This window comes from Camelus dromedarius, chromosome 6 (assembly GCF_036321535.1).
Source record: "Camelus dromedarius isolate mCamDro1 chromosome 6, mCamDro1.pat, whole genome shotgun sequence".
Taxonomy (NCBI): Eukaryota; Metazoa; Chordata; class Mammalia; order Artiodactyla; family Camelidae; genus Camelus; species Camelus dromedarius.
In genome coordinates, this window is record NC_087441.1 from 22734740 (window position 1) to 22747967 (window position 13228).

The following is a 13228-nucleotide window of genomic DNA, read 5'->3' on the forward strand; positions in this document are numbered from 1 at the left end:
TTGATACATGTTATAAAATAGATGAACCCTGAGAGCATTATAATGCATGAAAGTAGCCAGTCACAAAAGGCTACATATTATATAATTCTATTTATATGAAAAGTCCAGAATAGGCAAATTTATAGAGAAAGAAGTTTGTGGTTGCACAGGGCTGGCAGACTGGAATGGTAAATGACTGCTAATGGATAAGGGGTTTCTTTTGTGGGTGATTAAAATGCTGTAAACTTAGATTGTGGTGATGGTTGCACAAGTCTGTGAATGTGCTAAATCCACTGAACTGTGCCCTTTACGTGGATGAATTTTATTGTATGTGAATTATGTCACAATAAAGATGCTTAGAAATGTTATTGTATTAACTTTAGCCTAAAAATGAAAATGAGCTGGGCTTTTGGATTTAATTAAAATCAAGCTCGGCTCACGTTGGATTAGACCACCTGCACCTGGTGTCTGCAGACGTTGGTAAGAGAGAAGACATGGCTGATGGAAAGAGATGCGGAGGAAGCAGTATAAGAAAGACTTCATCCAGACTTTGGGGAATGAACTAATTGATGTTCAACAACAAAAACCACCACAACACATTAAAGATGGTTTCAGGTTGCCAAATCTAGAGACCAGAAAGTGACATATAACTTCCGCTGAAATCAGTAGCCCCCAAACATGTAATGACAGCTTCATGGAACTATGAAATACATACAGCTTTCTGTAGAAACACAGCTGCTATCCAACAAAGCAAAGTAATTTCACTGAACCAGGTTAGTTATTTACATGTCCTTGTTGCATAGAAAGAAGAACTCAGGTACCAGACAGTGGATGCAGTTTTCAGTGAAAAAAAACATCAGGCCTAATGTTAATGAGCCTCAATGTACACCACAAGATCCCTAACGACCTCCAGTGGTCACAACGAAAATTGCTTAGTTTGTAATACAGGAGACTAGACAACCATGCCCCACAGAGTAATTATAGGTATGGGGTTTGATCTATTATTTTATCGTGAAAGCTACAAAGTTGGAGCCAAAGAAAACCTAGCCAGTGACCACCATAAAAATTTTCCTTCTCCCTGATTTTTAAGCCTTGACTGAAGAGCCTCTTTGTCTGTGGCTTGTCTTTGCAGCCTCTTTCAACACAGAACTAGAAGATGTCTGTCTCCCCCCCGGTGACTAGGTGACCCCATCAGGGACAATCCACTATGAGCCCACGGATGCAAAAGAAAGCTGACAACAGAAAAGGTGAGCTTGTGGGTAGGAGAGATGAAATGGCTGATTGAAAGAGACAGGCAGGCAGAAGTGTAAGCAAATGAGAGGCAGGTATTGTAAACAAATGAGCTGATTTGGTCTCACACAGCTCTCAGATACTTTATGGTAACTACCTAAGAAGTTTGAAGGTTAGCCTCTCCCTCCAAGAGCATCCTACTTCTGGTTGTAATGAAAGCAACACCAAATGATCCCTTACCCAGAGGTCCACTGAATGAACTTAAGTAAATAAGCCCAAATTACTTCATATGGTCTCTTCTGCAGACTTGATGACATCCTAGCTCTCTGCCCTTTGGGTGAAATGTTCACTCAATTAAGAAAGGACAGTGTTCCAGAAATAGGATTCCATTATGACCCCTGTTGTTGGTCTCATGCTGCCAGAAATCCCCCAGTCTGACAAGGCCATTTATTTGGAGACAAAACATGGGAACCCATCCTTTTAAGCACCTACTGGCCTGGCTGGATTCTACAACCAGGTACAGGCATGCTAGAGGGCTGTCTAGAATATTTGATCAGTCCACATATCTGAATACCTTTAATTTCATCAAAGACAGTCCACTTCTAGCATTCATCTGGCAAGTTAACAAGCCACTAGTTGCTCTGATAATAACCAATGTTTGGTGTGCTAATTAGCAAAGTACCTGATAATAACTGAGACACTGTGACCTTTCCAATACAGTGCTAACTAACCACCCCTGGAGTACCAACTCCTGATACAAAAACTGGCAGCCCCTGAGTGTAAGTTCAACCAACACTTTTCATGTCACACCATCCGTGCTGGAGTATTTTTAAAGTAAATTACAGACATAATAGGATGCAAGGGAAAGAATAAGAGCCAGGACTTACTGGCAATCAGACCACTGCCATACAAGTCTTGCCCAGATTCCTAAATGTTGCTGCTATGGTCACTTCTCAGATAATTTACAGATCTATCCATTCATGTAACAAATATTTCAGAGTACTTACCTGTATATAGTATATCATTTGATATATCTTGTCTGTCTGATAGTTCCAAGGAGAATTTAATATACCAAGAGAAAGTTAAAAGTTCACTGACTGACGCCATTTATAACTTTTTGCAAAATGAAACAACCCGCTGTGGTATGAAGGTGTTCAAGCCCCCCCAAGGCTCCCTTTCATCCTCAGAGAGAAAGCAGCACTAGAGAAGACTGTTTATAAACCTTAAATATTGATTGTTTTATTTTTTTTTCTAGAGGAAAAAAAAGAAACTCTTAAAGGTTATATGAACACTTTATGGTATTTTCTTTAAGATAATGACATCATTAGGCTACATTTACCTTAATTGTGATTTACTGCATCGTAAAAAAATCGTGAATAAGAATTCTTGACGTTGCTTGTTAGTCCAGAGGTCAAACCAATGACTTACAAGAGCAACTCTTTCCTGAAAGAGCTGTAAGGAGAGGGGGTGACATTTTCCTTTATAGTTCTACACATTCTTAGTTACTAAGCGATTGTTGGCAACGTAACAACCTCACAGCTAATATTTACATAGCACATTACAGTTCACAAAGCACGTTCACATATGTAGGAAGGGTCTTTCCCTTCGCTTAAAATGCTTTTATCCAGGGATGCAGATGAGCCCAGGCTAGTTGGGTGGGCTGGTGGGGAAGGCTGGTGGGGATGTAATTACAGAAGTGCCCAAGGGCAGCCCAGGGAGGTCACGAATCCTGACTCTTGTTCGACCTAAGCTAATATGGCCAGGGAAACAGAGCCCAAACATCTCATCTTGAAAACACATACAGTTCACTTGTTTAATTGTGAAAACAAGGCCTTTTGAAGTAGGTATGATTTTACTAACCTACAGTCCTATATTTTCAGAGCACCCACCAGAGTGGAAGTTAGTAAATATTGCTGAATAGTCATTGTTAGGAATGTCTCCACGGAAAACATACACCAGGGAACAGCGTCCCCCTAAACCTGGTTTCAGTCCAGTTTTACTCAGATGACACATATAAGCTCACATTACTAGTCAGGCTTTGGTCCCAGCCCGTCTGGTCTGCTTCCCTTCTGAACAGGCCCAGACCACGCATGCGCTCTGGGGACCCAGGCAGCCTTCTCCATGAAGGTCTGGCAGAGCTGCCTGGGCCATTCAGTGACCACTTGCCCCATTACCTTTCAAAGGAGGGGGCATTCCCAGGCTCCATGAACTATATAATTGGCACAGGAGGGAAAAGAGAATTAAAGAAACACATATCAACAGTCTCCACACCAAAAACCACCAAAAGCACCTTCTCTTGTCTCCTCCCCCTTCCAGCAGCCAGCGTGGGTCCCAGAGGTTTCCGTTTTGCCTCTGGAGGTGCCCAGAGGGCAAAAGTGGAGGCAGATCTGCACCTCCCATAAGAATAGAGTTGTGGACTGGGGTAAAAAGAGACTGTCTCTTGGGGCAGGCAAATGTAGGTTTGTTTTTGTTTACAGTGACTCAGAAACTAAGTTCTTAAAACAAACAAACAAACAAACAAAAACAGGAGGGGAGGGTATAGCTCAAGTGGTAGAGCGCATGCCTACCGTGCATGAGGCTCTGGGTTCAATCCCCAGTACCTTCATTTAAAAAATAAATAAATGAAAAATAAATAGATAAACCTAATTATCTCCACCCCCCCACCAAAAAAGAAAAAAACCAAGTTCTTTACAAGTATTTATTTTATTTTAAATGTGTCAACATAAGACCCAGAATATCAAAGTAAAATTCACCTTAGAAATTTACCCTGGTTTATACTAGAGGGTGTGACTCACCTGTCGATTTAATGACTTGTTGCTAAAAGGTGTCCAAGCACTGAATCTTGTGTGGAAGCTCTCCATTTCCAGGGTTTCCCTGGGAGAATTCCCAGCTGACATCTCAGCAAATTATTTTCGTCCAGTCCTAGAAACTACAGGTTCATTTCAATAGATGTTCAATTAAAACCCACCTAGAACATCCAGCATATTAGTGTTGTTCTTACAGGAATAATAAAATTGCAACAATTCATTTATATATTTATATATATATATGTTTATATAGATAAAATTAGAGCAATTCATATCTATCTATACCTAGATATATATAGATGTCCATACAAATATACACAGGGAGTTCATGAACTCTAAATCACTGCGAGGATTCTCTCCTCAACTACTTGCACCCAAATGGGAATCCAAACTAGAGCTGTTTTTAACTTTGCTGGGAAAATGACTCAGCAATTCTTATCAGCCATAAATACTGACTCTCTTTCCCTGGAAAGCAAGAATCTGAAGGGCTTAAAGAGGGCACCCCACTGCCTAGCTGTTGAGGACGTAAGTGGAAGATATAGAGAAAAAGAGGATATAGAGAAAAAAATCAGACTAATATATTATCTATTGCCACATAGCAAATTGTCTTAAAATATAAAAGCTCAAAACACGAAACTCTTATTGTTATCTCAAAGTTCCTGAGGGTCAAGAACCAGGCACAACGTAGTGGGGCACAGTACTGTTAGTCTACTAGGGCTGCCTTTACAAAATACCACAGACTGGGTGGCTTGAACAACAGGAATTTATTTTCTCACAGTTCTGGGTGCCATCAGGGCAGTTCTGGTGAGGCCTCTCTTCCTGTCTTGCAGACAGCAGCCTTCCTGCTGTGTTCTCACAAGGCCTTTATTCCGAGCACACAGTGGGTGGAGGTAGGAGGCACTCTGGTGCCTCTTCCTCTTCTTATAAGGACACCAGTCCTATTGGGTGAAGGGCCCCAACCTTATAACCTCACTTAACTTCTACTACCTCTTTATAGGCTTTATCTCCAGATGCAGGCACATTGGGGGTTGGGGCTTTAACACATGAATGGGGGGGGGCACAATTCAGTCCTTAACAGGTACCTCTGCCTCAAGTTCTCCTGTAAGTTGCAGCCAAGGTGTTGGTCAGGACCCCAGTCTCATCTGAAGGGGCTGAAGCTCACGCATGTGGCTGTGGCTAGGATTCGGGTGCTCATGGGCTGCTGGGTGGAAGGCCTCGGTTCTCACTGGCTGTTGGCTGGAGGCCTCTTTTGCTGTCCTTGCCACATGGGCTTCTCCATAGGGCAGTTCACATGGCAGCTGGCTTCCATCACAGGAAGCAAAAGAAAAAGCACGAGAGGGCACACAAGAGGGAAGCCCCAGCTTCCTTGTAGCCTGGCCTGACACCACAGTTGACAAGACTTTGGGTGTCTTGGGATGGGGTAAATGTATTCTGCATGTGAAAGGCTTGTGAACTGTTGGTATATTGACTGTACATATGGCCAGGAATAATTGCTCCCTTCCCAGCCTTCCCATCAAGAAGTGGAGTCTAATTGCCCTTCCTCCCCATGAATCTGCACTAGCACTGCCTTGTTTTAACCAACAGGTTGCTGGAAGTGATGATATATGACTTCTGGGCCTGGGCCTTAAGAAGACTTGCAGTTTTTCTTTTTGCATCTCGAGATCTAGCTGCCATGTAAATAAGCTTGGGCTAGGTGACTGAGTGAGGAGAGGCTCCATGGAAAGGCAGAGGTTGAGCCAGCCCCCAGCTGTTTCGGCCACCCCAGTCAAAGCACCAGATGTGTGAATGAAGCCATCTTGGGTACTCCAGTTCTAACAGAGCTCCCAGGTAAATGCAACCACACGAGTGAACTGAGCCTACAACAGGAAGCAGAACTGCCCAGATGAGGCCAGCCAACCCATGGAAATGTGAAAAATAATGATTCCTGTTTCAAGCTGCTAAATCTGGGGACTGTTATCCAGCACAGACTGACAAAGCCATGCCTTGGTGAGCATCTAGAATGCTCATCTACAGCTGGTCAAAGTGTAAATTAGTATAAGTACTTTGAAAAACTGTTTGGTATTATTTTGTAAAGTTGAACATATGCATACACTTGACCCAGCAAGAAAGCATGCACCTGTGGGCCAAATAAATCAACAAGAAAATTCATAGCTGCATTGGATAGCTCCAAACTGGAAACAACCTAAGCAACTATCAACAGTTGAATGGATAAATATATTGTCATATATTCATGCAATAGAATGCTATAGATCGATGATCTGCTACACACAACAATGTGCACGAATTACACATGTAAGATGAAGGTGGAAACAAAACACATTTTGTATTGTATCATTTATACAAAGTTCTATGCTAAAGTATTAGAAGTCAGGTTAGTGGTTATCTTTAGGGAGAAAGAGAAGGTAGTGACTAGGAGGGAGGATGTGAGAGGTGATTCTGGAGTGCACGTACTGATCTAGCTGTGGGAGCCTGGGTGAGTTCACTTCAAAATTCATTGGGTGCTACACTTAATGATTTGCCTATTTTTCTATATCTTCTATTTTGATCCAGAAGTTTTAAAACAATAACATAAACACTACTAAGTTGTACAGTAGTACAGTAACAATAAAACACTACTAAATATCTAGAAAAAATTAAAGTGCAACTTTCTGAAGTAAATTAGAAACCTTAACTGAAAAAAAAATTTTAAAACCTAAATAAATGGAGAGATAGGCCTGATTCAGAAAAATGAAGAGACTCATTTTCTCAAATTGACCTACAGAGTCAATGCAATCTCAAAAAACTCCTAGAGAGGTATTGTGGAGAAGGGGCGGGCGTGTAACTGGAAAAGCTGATTCTAAAATATTTTTGGAAATTTAAAGGGCTAAAGTATTCCAGACAGTCTGGAAGAACAAAGGACAGAGATGTGTTTCTAGACTTTAGATGTGAATCAAGACTTATTAAAGGCGCAGTGATATGAGGACCTGGTATTAGTGTGGGACAGACAATGAAAAGAGGGGAGCAGAAGAGAAAGTCCAAAATAGACTCATGCAACCATGGGCACTTCTGAGATGACAAATCAAAGAGGAAGAGAGAGATGTTTCCATTTATAGAAAACAGAGTATCTATTTTAAAAACAGAAAAGCAGTTGGTCCCCTTTCTAACACTGTACCACACACACATCAGCTATGTGGGGGCTATTTTATATACAAAATCAATTACACATGGTTTGTGAATGCCCAGAAGACAAAATTAAGAACAATGGATGATGTCAGAGAGATGGATTTCGGCTCAGTCTAAGTGGGAAAACAGTCACTTCAGCAGCACTAGCTGTCTCAGGAGGTTATGTCCATCCCAGACGACATTAAAACGCAAACTGGATGACCGCTTTTTACTGAAATTCTAGCTAGATTCAAGCATCAGAAATGTGTAAGTTTCTAAGCAACCCTCTATTGCTATAAATTCTAAGAGAGGGAACAATGTAAACTTCTTCAGTCTGGAGTTGCTGAAGAAACTTTACAGGCAAGTCAGAAGAATCTGAGAATTAGACAAATGCTGGTGGTGCCTCTACTCTTACTACACTTCAGTGAGATAGAAGCGCATTTTAAAAAAGAACATCTCAGAAAGGTATGTACCATATTAGGAACCACTTTAGAAATATTACAGAAGGGCAGCATGACATGGCTGAGCACCAGATGTGGACCCCTGCTCTGATCACCCCAAACTGAAGCTTGAGAAGTAATTTCATCCTTGAGCCTCAGTTTCCTCACGTGTGAAGCAAGGCAGAGATGTGTCTTGGCAAACTGCAGGATAATAATCTGTTGTTCAGATAAAAACCTGATGGCAATGTGGAAAATTAAATACCTCTCTCTGAATCAACATTAAACCAAGACAAATCCTTAGCTTCATAAGATGCCCAGCTGTTGTTATGTGAAATCTCTCCAAGAGCCAACATAAGGGATTTTTATTTAGCAAGTTCTCAAAATTGTTATTATCCTCTGTGTTAAGAGATTACTGAGTTACAAAATGAGTGAAACATTACAGAAAGAATAGTTGCTATCTCTGCTGGTGGACTTAAATGTGTGAGTACAGTACATCATATATAGACATAAATATAAAGATACAAATTCCCACAGGATTTTATTCATTCTCTAAGATGTCAACATTACTGACTAGTTATTCAGTCCAGGGAGAAATGGCATGCTGGCAACCACTACTTCTTTAAATGGAATGATCTTTTCATAGTCCAGCATTTCTCCAAATAGTAGCTCCATAAGAAATTAGTAAGTATTTCCCAGAAAAACAGGATCCATTGTTAAATATGCCTCGGAAATGATTGGTTGAGCAAAACTAAAACCATTTCTTTTTTGTAGGATGTTTTGGAAATTTAGTGTGTTGATGTTCACGGTGACTCTCCAAGAGGAGGAGATAATATTCAGCATTTCCCTTGTTCATTGTTATAGGAGCCTATCATGGTGTGTACTGATTATCTGATGTGTGTATCATCATAGTTATCTAATGCCATGTAACAAGCAGCCCCAAAACTTAGTTGCTTAAAAAAATAAGCATTTATTATCTCACAGCTTCTGTGAATCAGGGGTCACGCATGACTTAACTAGGTCCTCTGGCTCAGGGTCTCTCACAATCCAAGTGTCAGCTGGGGCTATAGTCATCCCAAAGTTGGACTGGGGAAGGATCCACGTCCAAGCTCATGTAAAGGCTTGTTGGCAACATTCAGTTCCTCCCTGACTGCTGGCACAAGGGCCTCAGTTCCTTGCAGGTTGTTTGTTGGCTGAAGGCTCCCCTCCCATGTGGGTTTCTTCACAGCTTAGCTCACAAAGTGGCAGCTAGCTTCCACCCAAGTAAGCAAGTGAGAGGGCAAGAGAGGGCAGTCAAGGAAGCCAGAATCTGTGTGACAAAGTCTCAGAAGTGATATACTCACTTCTTGATTAGTCAGAGCAGGAGTCAGCAAACATGGGCAGCAGGCCATATTTGGGGCAGCAGGCCATATTTGGGCCACCACCCATTTTTGTAAATAGTTTTATTAGAAGATAGCTAATGACATTTATTTATGTACTGTCGGTGGTTGCTTTTGTGGTACAACAGCAGAACTGAGTGACTGGGAGAGAAACTACATGGCCCACAAAGCCAAAACTGTTTACTCTCTGGCCCTTTACAGAAAAAGTTTGGCAACCCCTGCATTAGAAACAGGTCTAGCCCACACTTGAGGGAGGAGAGTCACAAGGGAATGAATACCAGGAAGCTAGGGTGGTGGGAGCCATTCTAGAAGCTGCTACCATAGTGCCTGCCGACAGGTGGGGACTTGGCAAATATTTGCTGAGTGAGTAAATGAATAATTGCTCACGTCTACCAATTTTCTAAATTCAAGGGCTGAAAAACAAATTGCTAGCCAAGAAAAAGCCAAATTCCGTCACTGATTATTAGGATTTGAAAACTGCGTCACAACTGTGACAATTTATCAACTTGTGTGATCTTCTTAGTTAATTTCCATCATTATGTCAAATGAGTTACATGGTAATATAAACTTTTAATTAAGTTCATACGTAGATCTGACAGATTGTTCTCTCATGACATCAGCAAATTGGAAGAAAGGGTACTTATTTGAGATTAGAATTCACTCTGGGGCAAGAAAACTTATTGTGAATTAATGTTTACAACAGGGGAGTTACAATACCTTCTAATACCAACAGACACTCCAAACATAAATGTACAAAACCAAATTCTCATCCATTTTTCATCTTTTCTCGGTATCCTTTCTCCAAAAGCCCAATTACTGTACCACAAAGTTCTTCTTTGATCACTTAGGATTTCTCGTGTTTTACACAAAGCAGTGTATCCATTCTTGGAAGAGTAAAGGGCCTGTTGCTGCTTTGCTTACAGTCCAGTTTTCCACTGAATCGAAACTCCAGCATGAGTGACACAAACTGGAGACCTCTTTCTTCCCTCACTCTATAAAACAAGGGCTCTAAGTGCTTCTGAAGTTTGGTGAAAAAAGCACTAAAATAAGAGACCCCAATCTGTGGCTCTTCTCATGTATAACTGGATCCAAGAAGCATGGTTAGTAACAAAATCAAAGTGGGAGGGAGCAGGTAATAGATGTTATATTTAACACCCTACTTTTTTGTGAGTAGCTATTCTGACTGGCAAGTGTTAGTAATTCTCTTTCCCATACCTGAGCTTGTTTAATCCTCCCATTCACCCTGGGAGATTGATTACAGAGGAGAAGAACAGAGTAAAGAAAATTGTCCAGAAGGTCACACAAGTAGTAACTGGCTATCAAGTTTGAAAATTATACTGGGTTTTTCTAAAAGTGTGAGTGTAACTTGAACTGGATATATGACCGCTATGGGTTAATTTGGGATTACAATTTCTATTTGGTGCCCGACTATTCTTTACCACTGACATATCAAGGAGGAATTCAGCCATTGCCACTGGCACCTCAGTGCTCAGGGAAAAAAGTGGGGTGCCTGTTGTGTGACAACCAAAGCCAGATTAAGGGGTGAAATTTGTAGGCAATTGCCAGTCCATACAGAGAGCTAAATCATCACTGGAATAAATCAGAACCATGTTGTTATTAACTGTTCCCACAGATGACTGGTTACACAGCCGGAGGAATGTAAATTAGTCTCGTCCTGCTCCACCATATGAGACACTGACTTGGGAGTGAAGACAAAACAAAACATTGTTCCTTGGCACAAAGGTACCTACATTTGAGTACTTTTGCAATTCATTCATGCATGTTGTACAATGATTCGTTTATTATCCAAAATTTAACTCCTTAAATATGCCTCCTCAGAGGTTGTGTGGTTCTAGATTGCAGAAAAGAACTAGAGTATAGGAGAAGTGAGGGTGATAAGTGAAAAAATAGAAATGAAAGATAATTTTTATTAAATGTACAAATAAATAATAAATAATGAAAGTAATAGCATATTTTGAAGAAATCTACCCTATTAAAAGCATGAGAGGGGATAGGAAATACCATCCTTGTGAGCCAAAACTGGACATACTCAAATGCTGGCTAAAATTAAAATTGCTATAAAATTAAAATAATAGCAAGAAGCGACTGTATTTTTTACATTCAAGAAAAATAACCAGTTATTGTTGTTCTAAAAGTTTCAAGTTTCAACCCCCCCCCCTTTTTCCCCATGGAAATAACTGGTTTTAGAGCATGATTTTTGCGGTTCCTGAGGTGCACAAATGTCAAGATGGGCGTGAAAACGATTTCTCAGGTTTTCTGAACTTGAATACATGAGATGTCAGGATATTCTGATACGATATGTGGCAAGATTTATTAATAAGCAGAGCATGAGTACTTTTAAAAAGATGAATATTCATAAGTACCATGATTTTAAGATTTCATCCTCTTGATCTCTGAGCTATTCATGAATATAATCCAGTTCATCAAATCTTGGCATATTAACTCTCAGTGCTACACAGTTCTAACCACAAACTGTATTCATAGTAGAGTCTTTGTATTTCTGCTTCACTGCCTCCCCACCCCTCACCCCACTTGCCACGTTTCGGACTCCGGACTCCACGGTAGGAAAGAGGGAGAGAACTGGCAGGAGGGAGGGAGTCCGTGTGAGCCTCTTTGGAAACCTATGAAAATCAGTGCTCAGTGACTTAACTCCATTTCTGTCCCAACCGAGCGCTCTGCAGGACATAAGAGTTTACTGGTCACAGCCCAATTCAAACCTGACCCTAGGGCAGGGATAGTGTTCTTCTCCCAAGTGCCACTTCAGCCTTTTGGAAAATTATGGAGCTGCTCAGCTTCTCCAAGGTCACCAGGGGAGCCCAGTGAGGGCGCTGCCTAGGGTCTTCCCGCGGCTGCACGGGAACTAAACCAGCCTGCGCACTGGGCCCCGGGCCCCGACGGCCCCAAGCAAGAGCTGTGAGGCCGAGAAGCCAAGAGCTTTACCTCTGACAGCTGGTGGAGAGACCCGGCTCCGAGCGGATGCTTGCTCTTTGGAACGCAGAACTCAGGACCCCCAGCCGCAGCCTGGGGAGGGGGGAGGGCCGGCAGCGGCTCGTCTCCATAGAAACCTGACAACACGGCCCCGCCCCGCCCCGCCCCGCGGGCCCACAGCTCCAAGTCACCGGCACCCGCGCCTTGCCCGCAGGAGGGCCAGAAACCTGCTCGCCTGTGGACCACGCTCAGAGCGCCAGTGCTGCACCGGCCGACACCTCCCTCTCCACTGCTGCTGGTTCCCCGTGACTTTGTCATTCTCCAGGGAGTCTGCGATGGGATCCTGGGCGTCGCTGCAGGTCCCAGAAGCCCCTGAAGGCACGGAGCAGAGGGGAAAGACCCAAGAGACTTGGATACTGAAGCCAACATTTGCTTGGTCTCAAAGCCAGGAATTTTAAGGCTGTGGCGTTTCGTATCTTCAGCAAACCCTCAGAGTATTTTAATACTTACTATTGCCAATTTTCACATTACACAGGAGGTACCAAAACCAAATCAACATCCTTCTTAGTTTCTAATGGTTCTAGTCAAAATGCTTCTACATATTTATTGTGAAGCCCGTAAGGTTTTTTTTTTTTATGTAGATAAATAGTTACCGCCATGGGAAGATGGTCACAACATGAAAAGCATGTTAGAAAACCATATGAATAGTACTATCTAATTTTTATAAATAAATGTCTATTTTAAGAAGCCTGGAAGTACATTAACAAACTTCTTTTAGTCATCTGTAATTAAAATTTTTCTACTATAAATATGCAACATCTGTATAATAAATAATAAATGTTAGTCTAATCGTTTTATTCTAATCTAAGCAACTCTTTTTTTTTCTTGTTGCCTTTAACATATGCTTAAATTGTGTGAAAGGATACAAATTAGATAAACTAAAAATTTGTTACCTGGGACCTACATGGGGTTCCTTGACACAAAGGACAAATGAACCAGCTGAATAAACAAGGCTGATCTGCCGCTCTGTCACGAATCCACAGGAAACAGCTTTTGCGTTACTCTATCTCAAGACTCATCCAAGAAAAACATGTCAAATGGCGAAGTTTTCTTTTGCTCTGTCAGACCTTAAATGCTTTTCCCCCTGGAATTCCTATTCTCTCAACCCAACAGAAAAGTTTTGAAGGTTGCATTTAATGTTCTGGTGATTTTATTTTTAAAAGGGGTATACAAAAGACTGATTAGAGAAACTGATCAGAATTTTTTGAACTTCGAATGCCAAAAATTACTGAAATTGAGTTTTTTT

At 41.5% G+C, this 13228-nt stretch overlaps 1 protein-coding gene and 1 non-coding gene across 2 annotated transcripts in view; one reads left to right on the plus strand and one right to left on the minus strand.

Annotated features, from left to right (window-relative positions):
* Nucleotides 1–12002, minus strand: part of ECT2L (epithelial cell transforming 2 like) — a 63602-nt gene extending 51600 nt beyond the window's left edge. The window contains exons 1-3 of the mRNA XM_031456443.2: nt 11935–12002; nt 4005–4138; nt 2549–2661 (exon numbers count right to left, since the gene is read on the minus strand). Coding sequence (XP_031312303.1) covers nt 2549–2661; nt 4005–4106 — 215 coding nt within the window. The 5' untranslated portion in view covers nt 4107–4138; nt 11935–12002. The remainder of the gene's footprint in view (nt 1–2548; nt 2662–4004; nt 4139–11934) is intronic.
* TRNAG-ACC (transfer RNA glycine (anticodon ACC)) lies at nt 3742–3814 on the plus strand. The gene has a single exon. It is a non-coding gene; the product is annotated as a tRNA-Gly (tRNA).
* Nucleotides 12003–13228: the final 1226 nt, after the last annotated feature.